Source organism: Cherax quadricarinatus, chromosome 63 (genome assembly GCF_038502225.1).
Source record: "Cherax quadricarinatus isolate ZL_2023a chromosome 63, ASM3850222v1, whole genome shotgun sequence".
NCBI classification, from domain to species: Eukaryota; Metazoa; Arthropoda; class Malacostraca; order Decapoda; family Parastacidae; genus Cherax; species Cherax quadricarinatus.
In genome coordinates, this window is record NC_091354.1 from 18076231 (window position 1) to 18101428 (window position 25198).

The 25198-nt window shown below is 48.1% G+C and overlaps 1 protein-coding gene across 5 annotated transcripts in view; it reads left to right on the forward strand.

Annotated features, from left to right (window-relative positions):
• Positions 1–25198, forward strand: part of LOC128698195 (proton channel OtopLc) — a 1090877-nt gene that overhangs the window by 442817 nt on the left and 622862 nt on the right. The window contains exon 1 of one of the 5 annotated variants that reach the window (XM_070098676.1): positions 12639–12974. The exons of the other annotated variants lie outside the window; for them this stretch is intronic. Coding sequence (XP_069954777.1) covers positions 12647–12974 — 328 coding nt within the window. The 5' untranslated portion in view covers positions 12639–12646. Of the gene's footprint in view, positions 1–12638; positions 12975–25198 lie in introns of those variants that run through there. 5 annotated transcript variants of the gene reach the window in all.

Consider the following 25198-nt stretch of genomic DNA (forward strand, 5'->3'; position numbering starts at 1 on the left):
AGTGTGATGGATGTTTGATGCTGACCATACAGTGTAGTGGATGTTTGGTGCTGACCATACAGTGTGGTGGATGTTTGATGCTGACCATACAGTGTGGTGGATGTTTGGTGCTGACCATACAGTGGTGGATGTTTCGTGTTGACCATACAGTGTGGTGGATATTTCGTGCTGACCATACACAGTGTGGTGGATGTTTGATGATGACCGTACAGTGTGGTGGATGTTTACTGACCATACAGTGTGATGGATGTTTAGTGCTGATCATACACAGTGTGGTGGATGTTTGGTGCTGACCGTACAGTGTGGTGGATGTTTGCTGACCATACAGTGTGATGGATGTTTGATGCTGACCATACAGTGTGGTGGATGTTTGGTGCTGACCATACAGTGTGGTGGATGTTTGATGCTGACCATACAGTGTGGTGGATGTTTGGTGCTGACCATACACACAGTGGTGGATGTTTGGTGCTGACCATACAATGTGGTGGATGTTTGATGCTGACCATACACTGGTGGATGTTTGGTGCTGACCATGCACTGTGGTGGATGTTTGGTGCTGACCATACACTGTGGTGGATGTTTGGTTTCTGACCATACAGTGTGGTGGATATTTGATGCTGACCATACAGTGTGGTGGATGTTTGGTGTTGACCATACAGTGTGGTGGATGTTTGATGCTGACCATACACACAGTGTGATGGATGTTTGGTGCTGAGCACACAGTGTGGTGGATGTTTGATGCTGACCATACACTGTGGTGGATGTTTGGTGCTGACCATTCAGTGTGGTGGATGTTTGATGCTGACCATACACACAGTGTGATGGATATTTGGTGCTGAGCATACAGTGTGGTGGATGTTTGGTGCTGACCATACAGTGTGGTGGATGTTTGATGCTGACCATACACACAGTGTGGTGGATGTTTGATGCTGACCATACACTCAGTATAGTGGATATTTGGTGCAGACCATACAGTGTGGTAGATGTTTGACGCTGATCATACACCCAATGTGGTGGATGTTTAGTGCTGACCATACACCCAGTATAGTGGATATTTGGTGCTGACCATACAGTGTGGTGGATGTTTGATGCTAACCATACACACAGTGTGGTGGATGTTTGGTGTTGACCATACAGTGTGGTGGATGTTTGATGCTAACCATACACACAGTGTGGTGGATGTTTGGTGCTGTCCATACAGTGTGGTGGATGTTTGGTGCTGACCATACAGTGTGGTGGATGTTTGGTGCTGACCATACAGTGTGGTGGATGTTTGGTGCTGACCATACAGTGTGGTGGATGTTTGATGTTTACCATACACACAGTGTGGTGGATGTTTGGTGCTGACCATACAGTGTGGTGGATGTTTGGTGCTGACCATACAGTGTGGTGGATATTTGGTGCTGACCATACAGTGTGGTGGATGTTTGATGCTGACCATACAGTGTGGTGGATGTTTGGTGCTGACCATACAGTATGGTGGATGTTTGGTGCTGACCATACAGTGTGGTAGATGTTTGGTGCTGACCATTCACTGGTGGATGTTTGTTGCTGACCATACACTGTGGTGGATGTTTGGTGCTGAACATACAGTGTGGTGGATGTTTTGTGCTGACCATACAGTGTGGTGGATGTTTGGTGCTGACCATACGATGTGGTGGATGTTTGGTGCTGACCATACAGTGGTGGATGTTTGGTGTTGACCATACAGTGTAGTGGATGTTTGGTGCTCACCATACAGTGTGGTGGATTTTTGGTGCTGACCGTACAGTGTGGTGGATGTTTGGTGTTGACCACACAGTGTGGTGGTTGCTTGGTGCTGACCATACACTGTGGTGGATGTTTGGTGCTGACCATACACTGTGGTGGATGTTTGTTGCTGACCATACACTGTGGTGGATGTTTGGTGCTGACCATACAGTGTGGTGGATGTTTGGTGCTGACCATACAGTGGTGGATGTTTGGTGCTGACCATTCAGTGGTGGATGTTTGGTGTTGACCATACAGTGTAGTGGATGTTTGGTGCTGACCATACAGTGTGGTGGATGTTTGATGCTGACCATACACACAGTGTGGTGGATGTTTGATGCTGACCATACTCACAGTGTGGTGGTTGTTTGGTGATGACCATATAGTGTGGTTGATGTTTGATGCTGACCATACACACAGTGTGGTGGATGTTTGGTGCTGACCATACACACAGTGTGGTGGATGTTTGGTGCTGACCGTACAGTGTGGTGGATGTTTGGTGCTGACCATAAAGTGTGGTGGATGTTTGGTGCTGACCATACAGTGTGGTGGATGTTTGGTGCTGACCATACAGTGTGGTGGATGTTTGGTGCTGACCATACAGTGTGGTGGATGTTTGGTGCTGACCATACAGTGTGGTGGATGTTTGCTGACCATACAGTGTGGTGGATGTTTGGTGCTGACCATACAGTGTGGTGGATGTTTGGTGGTGACCGTACACAGTGTGGTGGATGTTTGCTGACCATACAGTGTGGTGGATGTTTGGTGCTGACCATACAGTTTGGTGGATGTTTGGTGTTGACCGTACAGTGTGGTGGATGTTTGGTGGTGACCGTACACAGTGTGGTGGATGTTTGGTGGTGACCGTTCACAGTGTGGTGGATGGTTGGTGGTGACCGTACACAGTGTGGTGGATGTTTGGTGCTGACCATACACACAGTGTGGTGGATGTTTGATGCTGACCATACACACAGTGTGGTGGTTGTTTGGTGCTGACCATACACACAGTGTGGTGGATGTTTTGGTGCTGACCATACAGTGTGGTGGATGTTTCGTGTTGACCATACACACAGTGTGGTGGATGTTTGGTGCTGACCATACACACAGTGTGGTGGATGTTTGGTGCTGACCATACACACAGTGTGTTGGATGTTTGGTGCTGACCATACAGTGTGGTGGATGTTTGGCGCTGACCATACAGTGTGGTGGATGTTTCGTGGTGACCATACAGTGTGATGGATGTTTGGTGCTGACCATACACACAGTGTGGTGGATGTTTGATGCTGACCATACAGTATGGTGGATATTTGGTGATGACCATACAGTGTGGTGGATGTTTGGTGCTGACCGTACAGTGTGGTGGATGTTTCCTGACCATACAGTGTGATGGATGTTTGATGCTGACCATACAGTGTAGTGGATGTTTGGTGCTGACCATACAGTGTGGTGGATGTTTGATGCTGACCATACAGTGTGGTGGATGTTTGGTGCTGACCATACAGTGGTGGATGTTTCGTGTTGACCATACAGTGTGGTGGATATTTCGTGCTGACCATACACACAGTGTGGTGGATGTTTGATGCTGACCGTACAGTGTGGTGGATGTTTACTGACCATACAGTGTGATGGATGTTTAGTGCTGATCATACACAGTGTGGTGGATGTTTGGTGCTGACCGTACAGTGTGGTGGATGTTTGCTGACCATACAGTGTGATGGATGTTTGATGCTGACCATACAGTGTGGTGGATGTTTGGTGCTGACCATACAGTGTGGTGGATGTTTGATGCTGACCATACAGTGTTGTGGATGTTTGGTGCTGACCATACGCACAGTGGTGGATGTTTGGTGCTGACCATACAATGTGGTGGATGTTTGATGCTGACCATACACTGTGGTGGATGTTTGGTGCTGACCATACACTGTGGTGGATGTTTGGTGCTGACCATACACTGTGGTGGATGTTTGGTTTCTGACCATACAGTGTGGTGGATATTTGATGCTGACCATACAGTGTGGTGGATGTTTGGTGTTGACCATACAGTGTGGTGGATGTTTGATGCTGACCATACACACAGTGTGATGGATGTTTGGTGCTGAGCACACAGTGTGGTGGATGTTTGATGCTGACCATACACTGTGGTGGATGTTTGGTGCTGACCATTCAGTGTGGTGGATGTTTGATGCTGACCATACACACAGTGTGATGGATATTTGGTGCTGAGCATACAGTGTGGTGGATGTTTGGTGCTGACCATACAGTGTGGTGGATGTTTGATGCTGACCATACACACAGTGTGGTGGATGTTTGATGCTGACCATACACCCAGTATAGTGGATATTTGGTGCTGACCATACAGTGTGGTGGATGTTTGATGCTAACCATACACACAGTATGGTGGATGTTTGGTGTTGACCATACAGTGTGGTTTATGTTTGATGCTAACCATACACACAGTGTGGTGGATGTTTGGTGCTGTCCATACAGTGTGGTAGATGTTTGGTGCTGACCATACAGTGTGGTGGATGTTTGGTGCTGACCATACAGTGTGGTGGATGTTTGGTGCTGACCATACAGTGTGGTGGATGTTTGATGTTTACCATACACACAGTGTGGTGGATGTTTGGTGCTGACCATACAGTGTGGTGGATGTTTGGTGCTGACCATACAGTGTGGTGGATGTTTGATGCTGACCATACAGTGTGGTGGATGTTTGGTGCTGACCATACAGTATGGTGGATGTCTGGTGCTGACCATACAGTGTGGTGGATGTTTGGTGCTGACCATTCACTGGTGGATGTTTGGTGCTGACCATACAGTGTGGTGGATGTTTGGTGCTGACCATACACTGTGGTGGATGTTTGGTGCTGACCATACGATGTGGTGGATGTTTGGTGCTGACCATACAGTGGTGGATGTTTGGTGTTGACCATACAGTGTAGTGGATGTTTGGTGCTGACCATACAGTGTGGTGGATTTTTGGTGCTGACCATACAGTGTGGTGGATGTTTGGTGTTGACCACACAGTGTGGTGGTTGCTTGGTGCTGACCATACACTGTGGTGGATGTTTGGTGCTGACCATACACTGTGGTGGATGTTTGTTGCTGACCATATACTGTGGTGGATGTTTGGTGCTGACCATACACTGTGGTGGATGTTTGTTGCTGACCATATACTGTGGTGGATGTTTGGTGCTGACCATACAGTGTGGTGGATGTTTGGTGCTGATCATACATTGGTGGATGTTTGGTGCTGACCATTCAGTGGTGGATGTTTGGTGTTGACCATACAGTGTAGTGGATGTTTGGTGCTGACCATACAGTGTGGTGGATGTTTGATGCTGACCATACACACAGTGTGGTGGATGTTTGATGCTGACCATACACACAGTGTGGTGGTTGTTTGGTGATGACCATATAGTGTGGTTGATGTTTGATGCTGACCATACACACAGTGTGGTGGATGTTTGGTGCTGACCATACACACAGTGTGGTGGATGTTTGGTGCTGACCGTAAAGTGTGGTGGATGTTTGGTGCTGACCATACAGTGTGGTGGATGTTTGGTGCTGACCATACAGTGTGGTGGATGTTTGGTGGTGACCGTACACAGTGTGGTGGATGTTTGCTGACCATACAGTGTGGTGGATGTTTGGTGCTGACCATACAGTGTGGTGGATGTTTGGTGTTGACCGTACAGTGTGGTGGATGTTTGGTGGTGACCGTACACAGTGTGGTGGATGTTTGGTGGTGACCGTACACAGTGTGGTGGATGGTTGGTGGTGACCGTACACAGTGTGGTGGATGTTTGGTGGTGACCATACACAGTGTGGTTGATGTTTGGTGGTTACCATACACAGTGTGGTGGATGTTTGGTGGTGACCATACACAGTGTGGTGGATGTTTGGTGGTGACCATACACAGTGTGGTGATGTTTGGTGCTGACCATACACACAGTGTGGTGGATGTTTAGTGCTGACCATACACACAGTATGGTGGATGTTTCGTGTTGACATACAGTGTGGTGGATGTTTGGTGCTGACCTTACACACAGTGTGGTGGATGTTTGGTGGTGACCATACAAAGTGTGGTGGATGTTTGGTAGTGACCGTACACAGTGTGGTGGATGTTTGGTGGTGACCTTCAGCTTTTCTCTGCATTAGTTTGGGTTCACAGAACTTCGAACAGTTTCCTAAGAAATATTTGATAGGTTAGCACAGGCACCACTGTGACCACAAATGCAAGTTTTTACAGACGAATCTCCAGTTAGCGTGGCCGTGACGAACTCTAGCTCAAGTCCCTTCACTGCCGTCAACATGACTCAAGAAATCGTAATGACACGATTGCAAACAAACCATACCCCGGCAGGGATTGAACCCGCGGTCATAGAGTCTCAAAACTCCAGCCCGTCGCGTTAGCCACTAGACCAGCTAGCCACATAAGATTCGTCCAACTAGGTATATTTCTACACCATACGCGACGGGCTGGAGTTTTGAGACTATGACCGCGGGTTCAATCCCGGCCGGGGTATGGTTTGTTTGCAATCGTGTCATTACGATTTCTTGAGTCATGTTGACGGCAGTGAAGGGACTTGAGCTAGAGTTCGTCACGGCCACGCTAACTGGAGATTCGTCTGTAAAAACTTGCAAATATTTGATAGTCTTTGTTGAAGTTATCTCGGTCAATTATGTGATTCTTGAAGTTGCATTTACCAAACATCCCCTCACTTAGGTTCTCCACATCTATATTTATGTTTGTTTGCACTAAGTGAGACTGATCTGAATGTTGGAAATTGTTACGCTCCTGCTAAGTTCCTCACGACTTGTGAAGATCAAAATGTGTAATAAGTTTTGTTATCTGCTGATGCTGTGTAAACTTTCCACGCACAATCAAAAAAGTTCTTTGGTATTCTGTCGAGCTAGAGTACTTCCCAAAACACTTTTCAGTACAATGCTTGTGTCTATCCTTTTTCATTTTGCATTTGGGAGGCTGATGGTGGCTTGTACATGAGGATAATTACCAGTTTTTTTATTCTCCATTTTTATTATTCCAAGCACTTCCATCTTTTTCATATGATTATTTTAAGAGTTTAGTGCATGTGGCGCTTTCATACGTATGTATACCTACTCCTAGCTCCCATTTTCTTCTTAGTCGAAGCCTTAATAAAATGAAGTCTCACTCCTTTCGCTCGGTGACTTTTTTATTTAAATAAAATTTGATAAATTTACAGTGCACTGCAACCTTTCTCTATACGATAAGTTACATGGGCACAAAAGCTTGGTGTTTCCTTGTATTGTATCACACAGGATGGGTTTCTTACATCAAAAGATGAAATAAGCTAGCTTGAGCTGGGAGACTTCAGTATGGCTATGACTATATCGTCAAGCGTATTGCACTAAGGATTCAGTAGCTTAGGGACATCTAAAGAGCGAGACAACAAAATCTATAAAAGAAATTACAGAAATCTAAATCACGCTTATATACTTTACATGTAAATACATATAGACAGTGTGTAAATTCATTGTCGTTAGAACCTCGCAAGAATCAGTCTGAATACCACGACAGAAGCAGTACTTATAGAGTGCAACATACCTCTTAAGGGAGGTTCGTTAACGCTGGTGAGGGGCTCTTGACTAGGGAATTGGATCTGTGCCCCAATTCCCTGAATTGAGCATGAATACCTTCCATCCCCCCCCCCACCCCAAAGGCGCTGTATAATCCTTGCGGGTTTAGCGCTCCACCATTATTATAATACAGAACTACACCAACGACATTTAGGCTGACTTAAGATAATATAGGCAGGATTGTAGGATTAAGTTGGATTGTATTATTTTTAATTAACATCATTAAGTCCACGGATACCTTCTACCCACCACTTGAATACTTTCAGTAGGTATTGGAGTTTCTTACTCATACAACTGGGGTATTTTCTTACACAGGAATGTTACATTCCAGCAGATATCTACCTACCTACCTGGAGGGTAGGTAGATACCTCCAATACCGGGCCGCCTCTGCGGCCCGGTATTGGAGTTTTCCAACACATTTTTCCTAGATGCGACCCATAGTAGTCAGCTAACACATATATACCTATTTTTACTTCTGGATGGGCAGAAGCGTAAGAAAACTGCTACAAATATTTCTCCGTCCAAGAAAATGGAACCCAGGATCTTGAAGTTGTGAATCAAACACCAGTGAGCCACACTACGCCAGGGAAGGGATGTACAGGATAAAGATGGTAGTTCTCTCCCACATGTTAGTTAACACAAGGTGGCAATTCACTCCCACATGTTGGGTGATACGAGGTGATAGTTCTCACTCACATGCTGGTTGAGACGAGACCTACCTCTCCCACATACTGGTTGACACAAGGTGATAATTCTCTTCCACATACTGGTTGACACAAGGTGATAGTTCTCTTCCACATACTGGTTGACACAAGGTGATAGTTCTCTCCCACATACTGGTTGACACAAGGTGATAGTTCTCTCCCACATACTGGTTGACACAAGGTGATAGTTCTCTCCCACATACTGGTTGACACAAGGTGATAGTTCTCTCCCACATACTGGTTGACACAAGGTGATAGTTCTCTCCCACATACTGGTTGACACAAGGTGATAGTTCTCTCCCACATACTGGTTGACACAAGGTGATAGTTCTCTCCCACATACTGGTTGACACAAGGTGATAGTTCTCTCCCACATACTGGTTGACACAAGGTGATAGTTCTCTCCCACATACTGGTTGACACAAGGTGATAGTTCTCTCCCACATACTGGTTGACACAAGGTGATAGTTCTCTCCCACATACTGGTTGACACAAGGTGATAGTTCTCTCCCACATACTGGTTGACACAAGGTGATAGTTCTCTCCCACATACTGGTTGACACAAGGTGATAGTTCTCTCCCACATACTGGTTGACACAAGGTGATAGTTCTCTCCCACATACTGGTTGACACAAGGTGATAGTTCTCTCCCACATACTGGTTGACACAAGGTGATAGTTCTCTCCCACATACTGGTTGACACAAGGTGATAGTTCTCTCCCACATACTGGTTGACACAAGGTGATAGTTCTCTCCCACATACTGGTTGACACAAGGTGATAGTTCTCTCCCACATACTGGTTGACACAAGGTGATAGTTCTCTCCCACATACTGGTTGACACAAGGTGATAGTTCTCTCCCACATACTGGTTGACACAAGGTGATAGTTCTCTCCCACATACTGGTTGACACAAGGTGATAGTTCTCTCCCACATACTGGTTGACACAAGGTGATAGTTCTCTCCCACATACTGGTTGACACAAGGTGATAGTTCTCTCCCACATACTGGTTGACACAAGGTGATAGTTCTCTCCCACATACTGGTTGACACAAGGTGATAGTTCTCTCCCACATACTGGTTGACACAAGGTGATAGTTCTCTCCCACATACTGGTTGACACAAGGTGATAGTTCTCTCCCACATACTGGTTGACACAAGGTGATAGTTCTCTCCCACATACTGGTTGACACAAGGTGATAGTTCTCTCCCACATACTGGTTGACACAAGGTGATAGTTCTCTCCCACATACTGGTTGACACAAGGTGATAGTTCTCTCCCACATACTGGTTGACACAAGGTGATAGTTCTCTCCCACATACTGGTTGACACAAGGTGATAGTTCTCTCCCACATACTGGTTGACACAAGGTGATAGTTCTCTCCCACATACTGGTTGACACAAGGTGATAGTTCTCTCCCACATACTGGTTGACACAAGAGTGTAGGTCATGCACATTTTAGGAACTAAGCTTTCTCTTCCTTTCGTCCTCCTCGTTACCTTGAAGCAACAGTTCAGTAGTGAAAGCTCCCTTCCTTACTCCTCCCCTATCCTCTCGCCCTCTCCAGTACTTCATCCCTCGCTCACACTTCTCTGCTTCTCATCTCAGCTTAATCAAACTCTATCTCAACTATCTAGATAATATTAGAGGGTAGCTAAACTATGGCTAAGCCGCAGCAGATGGCCACGATGTGGCTCGCTAGGTCTGCTGCTGTTGACTTGTGCCGTCATGTGTTCTCTCTCTCTCTCTCTCTCTCTCTCTCTCTCTCTCTCTCTCTCTCTCTCTCTCTCTCTCTCTCTCTCTCTCTCTCTCTCCCCCTCTCCCTCTCCCTCCCTCCCCCCCCACACTTGCAGCTCCCACATCCCTTATTTCTTCTTTCATCCTCTCACTAATCTCTCCACCACACTTACCTTCGTCTCCTCATTACCATATGTGAACCTATTACTGTATCTACCATATGTGACCCTATTACTGTATCTACCATGTGTGAACCTATTACTGTATCTACCATATGTGACCCTATTACTGTATCTACCATATGTGAACCTATTACTGTATCTACCATGTGTGAATCTATTACTGTATCTACCATATGTGAACCTATTACTGTATCTACCATGTGTGAACCTATTACTGTATCTACCATGTGTGAACCTATTACTGTATCTACCATGTGTGAACCTATTACTGTATCTACCATATGTGACCCTATTACTGTATCTACCATATGTGAACCTATTACTTTATCTATTATTTGTGAACCTATCTCTGTCTACTATATATGAACCTGTCATTTTGTGTCTATGAAATAAGTAAAACAGAACTTTTCAGGGAGGGAGGGAAGGAGATAAGTTTATTTAGGTGATGGGTTATTATGATGGCCACGTGAGTGTGCAGGCAGCTAGCAGCAACAGCCTGGTTGACCAGGCACTCAACAAGGAAGCCTGGTCTCACGGCAGTCTGTGAGGATACAGGAACCATTGAAACCGGTCACGATCATAATTAGAATAATTTTCACAACGAATTTCACTTTTTAGAAATGTGAATATTCCCTATTGGCCAAGAAGAATTTGTTATTCAAATCAATGTTCTTGTTGAGATATATGATGTTGGGAATATTAACTTGAGTCAGTGAGTAGCTGGAAGCGGTGATCGTAGGTTGTGTTAGTGTTGACTCTGATACTGGCCTCTTCTGGGGGACTGAACAGGATTACACATACGGAAGGCATCCTCAAGTGGGACTGTTGTCATGCGTTTTGTGTGTTTGAACTCTGTGGAAGCTTATTAAGTGGTGTTGGGAGATCTTTGTGTGTGTGTGTGTGTACTCACCTAATTGTGGTTGCAGGGGTCGAGACTCAGCTCCTGGCCCCGCCTCTTCACTGATCGCTACTAGGTCCTCTCCCTCTCTGCTTCCTGAGCTTTGTCATACCTCTTCTTAAAACTATGTATGGTTCCTGCCTCCACTACTTCACTTGCTAGGCTATTCCACTTCCTGACGACTCTATGACTGAAGAAATACTTCCTAACGTCCCTGTGACTCGTCTGAGTCTTCACCTTCCAGTTGTGACCCCTTGTTTCTGTGTCCCCTCTCTGGAACATCCTATCTCTGTCCACCTTGTCTATTCCCCGCAGTATCTTGTATGTCGTTATCATGTCTCCCCTGACCCTTCTGTCCTCCAGTGTCGTCAGTCCGATTTCCCTCAACCTTTCCTCGTACGACATTCCCCTGAGCTCTGGGACTAGCCTTGTTGCAAACCTTTGTACTTTCTCTTAACTTCTTGACGTGCTTGACCAGGTGTGGGTTCCAGACTGGTGCTGCATACTCCAGTATGGGCCTAACATACACAGCGTACAGTGTCTTGAACGATTCCTTATTAAGGTATCGGAACGCTATTTTCAGGTTTGCCAGGCGCCCGTATGCTGCAGCAGTTATTTGGTTGATGTGTGCCTCCGGTGACGTGCTCGGTGTTATGGTCACCCCAAGGTCTTTCTCCCTGAGTGAGGTCTGTGGTCTTTGTCCACCTAGCCTATACTCTGTCTGCGGTCTTCTTTGCCCTTCCCCAATCTTCATGACTTTGCATTTGGCAGGATTGAATTCGAGAAGCCAGTTTCTGGACCACATGTCCAGCCTGTCCAGGTCTCTTTTGCAGTCCTGCCTCATCCTCATCCGTGTACTCACCTAGTTGTACTCACCTAGTTGAGGTTGCGGGGGTCGAGTCCGAGCTCCTGGCCCCGCCTCTTCACTGATCGCTACTAGGTCACTCTCCCTGAGCCGTGAGCTTTATCATACCTCTGCTTAAAGCTATGTATGGATCCTGCCTCCACTACATCGCTTCCCAAACTATTCCACTTACTGACTACTCTGTGGCTGAAGAAATACTTCCTAACATCCCTGTGATTCATCTGTGTCTTCAGCTTCCAACTGTGTCCCCTTGTTACTGTGTCCAATCTCAGGAACATCCTGTCTTTGTCCACCTTGTCAATTCCTCTCAGTATTTTATATGTCGTTATCATGTCCCCCCTATCTCTCCTGTCCTCCAGTGTCGTCAGGTTGATTTCCCTTAACCTCTCCTCGTAGGACATACCTCTTAGCTCTGGGACTAGTCTTGTTGCAAACCTTTGCACTTTCTCTAGTTTCTTTACGTGCTTGGCTAGGTGTGGGTTCCAAACTGGTGCCGCATACTCCAATATGGGCCTAACGTATACGGTGTACAGGGTCCTGAACGATTGTGTGTGTGTGTGTGTGTGTCTGTGTGTGTGTGTGTGTGTGTGTGTGTGTGTGTGTGTGTGTGTGTACTCTGCGGTTGCAGGGGTAGAGCCACAGCTCCTGGCCCCGCCTCTTCACTGTCGCTACTTAGGTCACTCTCCCTGCTCCATGTGTGTTTGTGTGTGGGTGGGTGTTCTGTAGTAGTGGCGTGAAGCACAGACCTGAAATTATCAGAGGTTGCGTTAATTCTGTTCCACTTACACCAGTGCCCCCTCAGTATCTTACTTCCTAGCTTGAGAGAGAGAGAGAGACTCTGATGCCTCACTAAATACTACTGTTATTATTTGTGACAGTGGCTTCAATGAACCTTGAAAAATTGTGTGCTGAGTTGAGGTCAACACTGGAGATGCAGCATCTCAGAGAAGCTAATAAAAAAATCAAACAGTGTATGGAAGACAGACAGGAGGATAAAGGAAGTAACAAGGAAAGTCCGGTGGACAAAAAGGAACTTACTGAACGGAAAATTGGGAACCATAGCAAGGTAGTCCTCAAACTAGCAGACCAGTTCGCTGTCTACAGAAAGGAAATGAACATGATGAATAAAGATACCAAAGAAGTTGATGAAAGTGTGAAGGCCTTAGCAGTGCTGCAGGATAATTGTCGTAAAGTAGTAACCAGACAGAATCAAGGTAAGAAAACACAAGAAAAGATGATGAGAGTACACAACTAACTCACATTTTATTTGTGAAATTTTAAACGATGTTTCAGTCCGTCCTTGATCAGTACAGCGGATCGAAACGTCTTATAAAGTTTTCTCTCCAAATTGTAAGTTAGTTGTTAATTTTCCAGCCACCGTTTGGTAGCTTATATATGGTAAGAATATATCGCTAAAGATTCGTGTGTTAGATATACACACAAAAAAGTCTGTAACCGAGAAAGGTGTAGGTGTTTCTCTGGGGCTGGAATGGATACAGTTAGCAGGTTGGATATAATATCTGACATGCCTGTGTACGCAGCACCTGGGCTTGAGTCGCGGAGTTCTGTATTTATAAAGAAATGCGAAGTATCATTAACACGAGCACTCAGTGTTCTTCATTAGATTCAAGGAAAATTCCAGAAACCTTAAAAATGCAGATGTAGTCCCTCTTAACAGAGGAAACAGCAAAACTATGATAGAAAATTACAGAGTAGCAGCACTAATATCATACAAGTCGATGATTAAGACACATGTGTAGCAGTTGCGTGTCTTTATTGTTGAGACGTTTCGCATACGCTGTAGCCTTCATCAGTCAAATACATAGGAGAGTGTATTGTAGGCAGCAGTAATGGCGAGGTAAAGATGTAATAGGTCCATCAACCTTGGAGAATTAGTTTGAGGTGATCAGGGGTAATGCTTATGCTGTAGAAACATGTTCAGTGTTGGCAAACATTGAGATACGGTTGGCTCACAATGAGCTTTATCAATCCTAATTTTTTTTTTCAAAAGTTGTACATGTGTCTGATACTTTTGTCGGTATTATTTACCTTATGTAATACACTGAAAATACGAGTGAAGTGTATACATGAAAGGCAGGAATACCCAGAGGACATAATTATGGTGTGCAGAATAAACAGCCAAGTATCGTCATTTAAAATATAATTTTGGTGTATTTTTAGGTACGTTGGGCATATGCATGAGATGGTTGGTTGTGAGTATGACCTACGTGGCATACATTAGTAGACTCACTAGTGGTAGTGTGTTCTTGTTCGTCTCCTACATGGTTCTTGATGACCCGCTCAGTGATGAAGCAATCGCTGGCGTGCTAGTGCTGTTTATCGGCGATTAAGCAGTTACTGACTTACCAGTATATACCAGTGACTGACTTCCAGAGTTCTACTTTCCAAAGTGGTCTAATATTAGCCAGATTTTCCTGCTGACTGCTTGATGAACCAAGCTATTGGTGCATGGGGCTCCCAGACCTACATAGCCATCACAGTCTGTGTTCTACCTGTGTTACCTGCTGTAGTGATCTGCTCTCTATATGGACCAATCTTTATATAAATATTTACCTTTACGAAAGTTAATTGTTCTCCTGTAACGTTTTTTTTTTTACTGAATAAAATCTTGTTTGTATTAGACGAATAACAATTAAAATTCATTTATGTCATCAGTTTGGTAAATTTGTATTAGTAAATAAAGGGTGTCAGGTAGAATACACTTTAAAGTGAAGAAAAACTAAATAGAATGTATATAAATCTACGTGATTCAAATCTTCGCATTACTCACGTACAATTAAATTGTTTGGATTATAGTTTTTTATAATGAATATTAAAGGTGGATTATAAAACTTTTGTTGAATGAACCATTCTTGGGAGTACCACCAAGCATGTGTGTTGTTGTAGGGCGTGGGTGTAGGGCGTGGGTGTAGGGCGTGGGTGTAGGGCGTGGGTGTAGGGCGGTGTAGGGCGTGGGTGTAGGGCGTGGGTGTAGGGCGTGGGTGTAGGGCGTGGGTGTAGGGCGGAGGTGTAGGGCGTGGGTGTAGGGCGTGGGTGTAGGGCGTGGGTGTAGGGCGTGGGTGTAGGGCGGAGGTGTAGGGCGGGGGTGTAGGGCGGAGGTGTAGGGCGTGGGTGTAGGGCGTGGGTGTAGGGCGTGGGTGTAGGGCGTGGGTGTAGGGCGTGGGTGTAGGGCGGAGGTGTAGGGCGTGGGTGTAGGGCGTGGGTGTAGGGCGGAGGTGTAGGGCGTGGGTGTAGGGCGGAGGTGTAGGGCGTGGGTGTAGGGCGTGGGTGTAGGGCGTGGGTGTAGGGCGTGGGTGTAGGGCGCCGGTGGAGGGCGTGGGTGTAGGGCGGAGGTGTAGGGCGTGGGTGTAGGGCGTGGGTGTAGGGCGTGGGTGTAGGGCGTGGGTGTAGGGCGTGGGTGTAGGGCGGAGGTGTAGGGCGTGGGTGTAGGGCGGAGGTGTAGGGCGTGGGTGTAGGGCGTGGGTGTAGGGCGTGGGTGTAGGGCGTGGGTGTAGGGCGTGGGTGTAGGGCGGGGGTGTAGGGCGGGGGTGTAGGGCGTGGGTGTAGGGCGTGGGTGTAGGGCGTGGGTGTAGGGCGTGGGTGTAGGGCGGGGGTGTAGGGCGCTGGTGTAGGGCGTGGGTGTAGGGCGTGGGTGTAGGGCGTGGGTGTAGGGCGTGGGTGTAGGGCGTGGGTGTAGGGCGTGGGTGTAGGGCGTGGGTGTAGGGCGGGGGTGTAGGGCGTGGGTGTAGGGCGTGGGTGTAGGGCGTGGGTGTAGGGCGTGGGTGTAGGGCGGAGGTGTAGGGCGGAGGTGTAGGGCGTGGGTGTAGGGCGTGGGTGTAGGGCGGAGGTGTAGGGCGTGGGTGTAGGGCGTGGGTGTAGGGCGTGGGTGTAGGGCGTGGGTGTAGGGCGTGGGTGTAGGGCGTAGGGCGGAGGTGTAGGGCGTGGGTGTAGGGCGGAGGTGTAGGGCGTGGGTGTAGGGCGTGGGTGTAGGGCGTGGGTGTAGGGCGTGGGTGTAGGGCGTGGGTGTAGGGCGGTGGTGTAGGGCGTGGGTGTAGGGCGTGGGTGTAGGGCGGAGGTGTAGGGCGTGGGTGTAGGGCGTGGGTGTAGGGCGGAGGTGTAGGGCGTGGGTGTAGGGCGTGGGTGTAGGGCGGAGGTGTAGGGCGTGGGTGTAGGGCGTGGGTGTAGGGCGGAGGTGTAGGGCGTGGGTGTAGGGCGTGGGTGTAGGGCGTGGGTGTAGGGCGTGGGTGTAGGGCGTGGGTGTAGGGCGCGGGTGTAGGGCGCTGGTGTAGGGCGTGGGTGTAGGGCGCGGGTGTAGGGCGTGGGTGTAGGGCGTGGGTGTAGGGCGTGGGTGTAGGGCGTGGGTGTAGGGCGGAGGTGTAGGGCGTGGGTGTAGGGCGCGGGTGTAGGGCGCTTGTGAAAGGCGCGGGTGTAGGGCGGAGGTGTAGGGCGTGGGTGTAGGGCGCGGGTGTAGGGCGCGGGTGTAGGGCGTGGGTGTAGGGCGGAGGTGTAGGGCGCGGGTGTAGGGCGTGGGTGTAGGGCGTGGGTGTAGGGCGTGGGTGTAGGGCGGAGGTGTAGGGCGTGGGTGTAGGGCGTGGGTGTAGGGCGGAGGTGTAGGGCGTGGGTGTAGGGCGTGGATGTAGGGCGTGGGTGTAGGGCGTGGGTGTAGGGCGGAGGTGTAGGGCGTGGGTGTAGGGCGGGGGTGTAGGGCGCGGGTGTAGGGCGCGGGTGTAGGGCGTGGGTGTAGGGCGGAGGTGTAGGGCGGGGGTGTAGGGCGGTGGTGTAGGGCGTTGGTGTAGGGCGTGGCTGTAGGGCGCGGGTGTAGGGCGTGGGTGTAGGGCGGAGGTGTAGGGCGCGGGTGTAGGGCGCGGGTGTAGGGCGGAGGTGTAGGGCGTGGGTGTAGGGCGCGGGTGTAGGGCGGTGGTGTAGGGCGTGGGTGTAGGGCGCTGGTGTAGGGCGCGGGTGTAGGGCGCTGGTGTAGGGCGTGGGTGTAGGGCGCTGGTGTAGGGCGTGGGTGTAGGGCGCGGGTGTAGGGCGCGGGTGTAGGGCGGAGGTGTAGGGCGTGGGTGTAGGGCGCGGGTGTAGGGCGATGGTGTACGGCGGAGGTGTAGGGCGCCGGTGTAGGGCGTGGGTGTAGGGCGGAGGTGTAGGGCGCGGGTGTAGGGCGTGGGTGTAGGGCGTGGGTGTAGGGCGTGGGTGTAGGGCGTGGGTGTAGGGCGTGGGTGTAGGGCGCGGGTGTAGGGCGTGGGTGTAGGGCGGAGGTGTAGGGCGCGGGTGTAGGGCGTGGGTGTAGGGCGTGGGTGTAGGGCGGAGGTGTAGGGCGGGGGTGTAGGGCGGAGGTGTAGGGCGCGGGTGTAGGGCGCTGGTGTAGGGCGTGGGTGTAGGGCGGAGGTTTAGGGCGCGGGTGTAGGGCGGGGGTGTAGGGCGTGGGTGTAGGGCGTGGGTGTAGGGCGTGGGTGTAGGGCGTGGGTGTAGGGCGTGGGTGTAGGGCGCGGGTGTAGGGCGGAGGTGTAGGGCGCTGGTGTAGGGCGTGGGTGTAGGGCGGAGGTGTAGGGCGCGGGTGTAGGGCGTGGGTGTAGGGCGTGGGTGTAGGGCGTGGGGAGGGCGCGGGTGTAGTAGGCGTGGGTGTAGGGGCGTAGGGCGTGGATGTAGGGCGGAGGTGTAGTAGAGCGTGGGTGTAGGGCGCGGGTGTAGGGCGTGGTTGTAGGGCGCGGGTGTAGGGCGTGGGTGTAGGGCGTGGGTGTAGGGCGCGGGTGTAGAGCGTTGGTGTAGGGCGCGGGTGTAGGGCGGAGGTGTAGGGCGTGAGTGTAGGGCGTGGGTGTAGGGCGTGGGTGTAGGGCGCTGGTGTAGGGCGTGGGTGTAGGGCGCGGGTGTAGGGCGGAGGTGTAGGGCGCGGGTGTAGGGCGCGGGTGTAGGGCGGAGGTGTAGGGCGCGGGTGTAGGGCGTGGGTGTAGGGCGTGGGTGTAGGGCGTGGGTGTAGAGCGTGGGTGTAGGGCGTGGATGTAGGGCGCGGGTGTAGGGCGTGGATGTAGAGCGTGGGTGTAGGGCGTGGGTGTAGGGCGCGGGTGTAGGGCGTGGGTGTAGGGCGTGGGTGTAGGGCGTGGATGTAGGGCGCGGGTGTAGAGCTTGGGTGTAGAGCGTGGGTGTAGGGCGCGGGTGTAGAGGGTGGGTGTAGGGCGCGGGTGTAGGGCGTGGGTGTAGGGCGTGGGTGTACGGCGTGGGTGTACGGCGTGGGTGTAGGGCGCGGGTGTAGGGCGTGGGTGTAGAGCGTGGGTGTAGGGCGCGGGTGTAGGGCGTGGATGTAGGGCGCGGGTGTAGAGCGTGGGTGTAGGGCGTGGGTGTAGAGCGTGGGTGTAGAGCGCGGGTGTAGGGCGGAGGTGTAGGGCGCGTGTAGGGCGTGGGTGTAGGGCGTGGGTGTAGGGCGCGGGTGTAGGGCGTGGGTGTAGAGCGTGGGTGTAGGGCGCGGGTGTAGGGCGCGGGTGTAGAGCGTGGGTGTAGGGCGTGGGTGTAGAGCGTGGGTGTAGGGCGCGGGTGTAGGGCGTGGGTGTAGGGCGCGGGTGTAGGGCGTGGGTGTAGGGCGTGGATGTAGGGCGCGGGTGTAGAGCGTGGGTGTAGGGCGCGGGTGTAGAGCGTGGGTGTAGGGCGCGGGTGTAGAGTGTGGGTGTAAGGCGTGTATGTGTAGGGCGTGGGTGTAGGGCGCGGGTGTAGGGCGCGGGTGTAGGGCGTGGGTGTAGGGCGTGGGTGTAGGGCGCGGGTGTAGGGCGTGGGTGTAGGGAGCGGGTGTAGGGCGGAGGTATAGGGCGCGGGTGTAGAGCGCGGGTGTAGGGCGTGGGTGTAGGGCGCGGGTGTAGGGCGTGGGTGTAGGGCGGAGGTGTAGGACGTGGGTGTAGGGCGCGGGTGTAGGGCGTGGGTGTAGGGCGTGGGTGTAGGGTGAGGGTGTAGGGCGCGGGTGTAGGGCGTGGGTGTAGGGCGTGGATGTAGGGCGCGGGTGTAGAGCGTGGGTGTAGGGCGCGGGTGTAGAGCGTGGGTGTAGGGCGCGGGTGTAGAGTGTGGGTGTAGGGCGTGTATGTGTAGGGCTCGGGTATAGGGCGTGAGTGTAGGGCGCGGGTGTAGGGCGTGGGTGTAGGGCGCGGGTGTAGGGAAAGGAGGCCCGTGTCATTGTTTTGGCATGTCTCCAGGACAACCTGTTGCTCCCACGCCCACCCTCACGCCCACCAATACTCCCCTACCCCATACCTGGCCCCTCCCCCTCCTTGACACTAAAACGCACGGTTTCTCTCTCCACCCATTCTCGTCTTCAACTTCTCCCCCCCCCCACCACCCATCCACCCGTCCCCTCTTTTCTTCATTCATTGCAATTCAGTCACTGTTGAATTCACAGGTTTGTAAGAGAGTAAGAAAACTTCAACACTACAGTGAAAGGTACAGGGTACCGACACAGTGGACTTATAAGACACACAAATTAACGACGTTTAGCTCGTGCTGTAACTCATCTTGGTTAAGGGTGGGTAGACCAAGTGTTTACACTTAAGTATTTAAGTATACCTTTGATGAGTTTCGAGTCTTTCTACTCCTGGAGCCCGGCCATAGGCCAGGTTCGTCTGGTGACAGTACTTAGAGGTGAAGAACTTTGTCGTTGTATCTGAATTTGGAAAATGATTATGACAGGCTGAACATGAGAACAATGTGGAAGATGTGGTAAATGTATGGAATAAGTGGCAGAAATCTGAAGACAGTGTGGGATTACCGGAGGCGTGATTCAAATAGGTGATGAGGGGTTGTTGAGGGTGTAAAGGAGGTTTGGGGTGCTAGTGGCTTGAACATCCAGTAGACTTGTACGAGCGTTTTAGATTATAGTGAAGACGAATGGCTTTATGGCTTAACGTGCTGTTGGAGTGTGAACAAGGTAACATTTATGAAGGGATTTTGGGAAACTGGTTATCCGGACTTGAATCCAGGAAATGGGAAGCACAGTACCTGCACTCTGTAGGAAGGGTGAGGATGTTGCAGTTTAGACGATCATTTACAATGTTATCTGCACATTTCTGGCAAGATAGCTAATGAGTAAATGATGGCGAAGGTGTTTCCTTTTATGTGTATCGCCCTACTATGGTGGGAGACGGCCTGTGTGTTAAAAACCTACTCATAAATTAAGTTATGATGTGAAAATGTTGAGAGAATTACCGACAATATTTTACGTAAAAGGATACAAACGCAACTAATGCGACATTTTATTGTGGCAACGTTTCGCTCTCCAAGAGCCTTGTTAAAGCTAGCTCTCCAGGAGTTTTGTCACAGCTAACTCTCCAGGAGCTTTGTCACAGCTAACTCTCCAGGAGCTTTGTCACAGCTAACTCTCCAGGAGCTTTGTCACAGCTAACTCTCCAGGAGCTTTGTCACAGCTAACTCTCCAGGAGCTTTGTCACAGCTAACTCTCCAGGAGCTTTGTCACAGCTAACTCTCCAGAAGCTTTGTCACAGCTAACTCTCCAGGAGCTTTGTCACAGCTAACTCTCCAGGAGCTTTGTCAGAGCTAACTCTCCAGGAGCTTTGTCAGAGCTAACTCTCCAGGAGCTTTGTCAAAGCTAGCTCTCAAGGAGCTTTGTCACAGCTAACTCTCCAGGAGCTTTGTCACAGCTAACTCTCCAGGAGCTTTGTCACAGCTAACTCTCCAGGAGCTTTGTCACAGCTAACTCTCCAGGAGCTTTGTCACAGCTAACTCTCCAGAAGCTTTGTCACAGCTAACTCTCCAGGAGCTTTGCCAAAGCTAACTCTCCAGGAGCTTTGTCAAAGCTAACTCTCCAGGAGCTTTGTCACAGCTAACTCTCCAGGAGCTTTGTCACAGCTAACTCTCCAGGAGCTTTGTCACAGCTAACTCTCCAGGAGCGCTGTCAAAGCTCCTGGAGAGTTACCGTTTATCTAAAATAGCTTATGATAGGTTGGCAGAGGAAGCACTCACACACACACACACACACACACACACACACACACACACACACACACACACACACACACACACACACACACACACACACACACACACACATGCTTCTGGAACATCCTCGGTGTATTACAGTTTTCAATTATCCACCAGTTTATACCCGAAATAATCTTAATTGTGCTCATTCCTTTTTTAACAATAGATTCTAGTTGGATAATTCAGATTGAGAGAGTCTGTAGAAAAGTACTGGTGTGTGGAGCACACTTCCCAGAGTTTTACTGAGGGTTACACTAACCTGGTATATGTATGCCAGCTAGAGTAAATAACCCACATATGATATACCTTTGATGAGTTCCGAGAGTTTTTCTACTCCCGGAGTCCGGCCATAATCCAGGCTCGTCTGGTGCTTGCTTGGTCACCCAAGGCTGCTGCTGCTGGTGGTCCACCGACTCATATATCCATCACAGCCTGGTTGATCTGGCACCTGGTGAAGGTACTTGTCCAGTTTCTTCTTGAAGAGTTCTATACGTATCCCAGCAGTGGGCGACACGTCTCTCATATAAAGAGCTCCCGGTGTTGCACATGTGTTTTATTTATCATGTGCACCAACTGGAAGTAAATAAGACACTTACGCAACCCTAGAACACTTTATTAACAACACTTATGCTTACTGAGAGCTTGGTCAATCCATTGGATTGACAATCCAGAGGATTGATGAGGCTTTCAGTGAGTAAAACGTCTCCTAGTAAAATGTTGTAATGTTGCAAAAGTGTCTTATTTACTTGGAGTTATGAAGGGTAATACATTAGGTCGTATTAAAATCAGTTAGACAAATATAATGATGAGTAAGAATGGTTAGTGTGAGAATCTACCCAGCATGGACCAGGCCACAATGATCCCCTTCTTATTTTTTTATGCCAACTAATAAAAATCTGAGTCAGTTAATTAGCTCTACTGGCCCATGCTAGGCGAGTCCATTCCTACTCATTTTTTTGCCTAATTTATTTTTTAATATAAATCTGAATGTATTTCATTTGCACCTATTGTTTAAAATTCTTCCTTGATTACACATTATCAGTACTGTAATTAGTGTTTATACTTGTGTATCTCGTATATACTTCAGTCACATCTTCCCTTATTTTGCGACTTTCTGGAGTAAAGGTTCGTGGCGCAATTTGTCCTATGAAAAATTTCAGATATAGTGGTTTAATATTTTCCTCCGTACTGTGCTTTCCAACGCATTTATATACATTGTGTCAGTGTCCTTGTTAGACGCTCAGACGTCAGTTTTTGTTGTTTTATTGCTGGTTGCCTACTTATAGTGGCACAGTGTTGTCCTGGTGAGAGCGTGTGTAATCACTGTAATGGCGCTGAGGTGTTGTGTGTATGACAAGGGTCATCAGAGATGGGACAAAGGAGGGAGGAAGGGCCTCTACTTTCCTTCCACTTACCCTCCTTTTCTTCTGTACCTGTTACTGATCAGCTGTTACTTTTGTTTTGGTAATGGGTGAATGGGAGATGCCTTTCCTTTGGGTATTTTTCTTTCAGTATTTCAAGTCATTATTGAACCGGTTTTCTCAGTGTTTAATTCAATTTGACTCATATTGTTTCACTCAGTGAACCAATTTTTTTTTGTTTAGTATCTGAAATTTTTATGAACCAATTTATTTCATTATAGTTTTCTCGGCGTTTGAAATTAATTTGAACCTGTTTGTATTAATTTGGGTTGGATCTTCAAAAATTGATTGAAATGTTCATTATTATTGATAACACTGAATGTTCCACTAGATACCATTGCACTACGTGTACCTTTGATGCCTTTACAATATGTGCCGTTGATAACATTGTAATATGTACCGTTGATACCATTGCAATATGGGTCTTTGATACCATTGCAACTGACGCACGAAATCGTAATGAAACGATTGCAAACAAACCATACCCCGGAGAGGATTGAACTCGCGGTGAGTGAATCGTAAAACTCCAGACCCACGCGTTAGCCACTGGGTTAGCCACTGGGTTAGCCACTCACCGCCAGTTCAATCCCCGCCCGTGGTATGGTTTATACTATTGCAATATGTACCGTCGATACCACTACAATATGTGTTATTGATACCATTCACTATGTAACCATTGATGTTATGGAAGTTATCTTTGATTACATTTCATTGACCTGTAATGTCATAACACTGTAGGACTCTTAGTTACATTAGTGTACGGGACCCTCTTAATGTTGCTGCAAGTTTAAAATTGCAATAATAAATAATATTGGATTCTCTGTCTCCGCGTAATTTTTATAAACCCTGCAAGACTGCCCAACTGCCAGACTTGCGTCACTACCTGGAAGACTGTTAAAACTGGTACCTGGAAGACTGTTAAAACTGGTACCTGGAAGACTGTTAAAACTGGTACCTGGAAGACTGTTAAAACTGGTACCTGGAAGACTGTTAAAACTGGTACCTGGAAGGCTGTTAAAACTGGTACCTGGAAGGCTGTTAAAACTGGTACCTGGAAGGCTGTTAAAACTGGTACCTGGAAGGCTGTTAAAACTGGTACCTGGAAGGCTGTTAAAACTGGTACCTGGAAGACTGCTCAAACTGGTATCTGGAAGGCTGTGAAAACTGGTACTTGGAAGGCTGTTAAAACTGGTACCTGGAAGGCTGTTAAAACTGGTACCTGGAAGACTATTAAAACTGGTACCTGGAAGACTACTAAAACTGGTACCTGGAAGACTTAGTAAAACTAGTACCTGGAAGATTAATAAAACTGGTACCTGGAAGACTAATAAAACTGGTATCTGGAAGGCTAAAAAAAATTGGTACCTGGAAGTGTGTTAAAACTGTTCCCTGGAAAAAAGAGTGTTAAAACTGTTGCCTGGAACAATGTTAAAACTGGTACCTGGAAGAGTGTTAAAACTGTTGCCTGGAACAATGTTAAAACTGGTACCTGGAAGAGTGTTAAAACTGTTGCCTGGAACAATGTTAAAACTGGTACTTGGAAGACTAATAAAACTGGTACCTGGAAGACTAATAAAACTGGTACCTGGAAGATTAATAAAACTGGTACCTGGAAGACTAATAAAACTGGTACCTCGAAGATTAATAAAACTGGTACCTGGAAGACTACTAAAACTGGTACCTGGAAGAGTGTTAAAACTGGTACTTGGAAGAGTGTTAAAACTGGTACTTGGAAGACTAATAAAACTGGTACCTCGAAGATTAATAAAACTGGTACCTGGAAGAGTGTTATTACCCACCTTCATTACAGTATTTTCTGACGTTCTTAATAGTCCAAGTTTGAGATCAAACAACACACTGCTGACAGTACCAAAAGGCACCCTAAAGAATCAACTTCTGTCGGGAAAACGTTTCGCTCTGTCTCATTCTCTACAGAGTGCGAAACGTTGTTCCGATGACTGCCTGTCCTTCACTGTGTGTTTCGTTCACTGTTGATGTTTTACCATTGAGGACACCACTGTGCACTGGAAGTGTAGAATGTAAATGTTTTGTTCGTTAATATGTTTTGCTTGTTTGTCTAATGACGTTCACATTGTTATTAGTGTCGAGGACACCAGAGTCCACACGCAGCTGTGTTTGTGTGTGTCTTGTGATTAACCTACTTGTAACAAGTGCATATGTCTTGTGATTAACCTGCTTGTTACAAGTGCATGTGTGTTGTGATTAACCTGCTTGTTACAAGTGCATGTGTGTTGTGATTAATCTACTTGTTACAAGTGCATGTGTTTTGTGATTAACTTTACTTGTAGTTGCAAGAACAGAGCTTGTAAATAAGACATGTTTAATGGTAGGATGTTTATTGAAATGTTTCGTTTGGGGAATGTTTGCAGTGCTTTCAGCTGAGAAATATACAAGGCATATATATATATATATATATATATATATATATATATATATATATATATATATATATATATATATATATATATATATATATATATATATATAATGTGTATATGTATATATATGTATATGTATATATATATGTATGCAAAACAACCACTCTGAAAGAATAGAGAAATTCCAAGCGCTTTCGTGACTACTCACATTATCAAGGAACTATGAAAGTAAAGCATTCCTTGATAATGTGAGTAGTCACGAAAGCGCTTGGAATTTCTCTATTCTTTCAGAGTGGTTGTTTTGCATATTTTGAAATCACCTGTTTACTGTGATCTTATTGCATATATATGTATATATATATATGTATGTATATATATATATATATATATATATATATATATAATGTAAACACTGATCTCTGGCTGAAGGAGACACGAACCTTAGGACAAGGTACGCAGTGCTTTACCAATCTACCCACACTGGACCAATACCTTGGCGTGTAGCATGAGCTACACGTTTGATCCAAGGCAGCCAGCTTTCAGGGAGAAGGCTTACAGATTTTCATCTCATCCAAGGCAGGGTGGCCCGAAAAAGAAAAACTTTCACCATCATTCACTCCATCACTGTCTTGCCAGAAGGGTGCT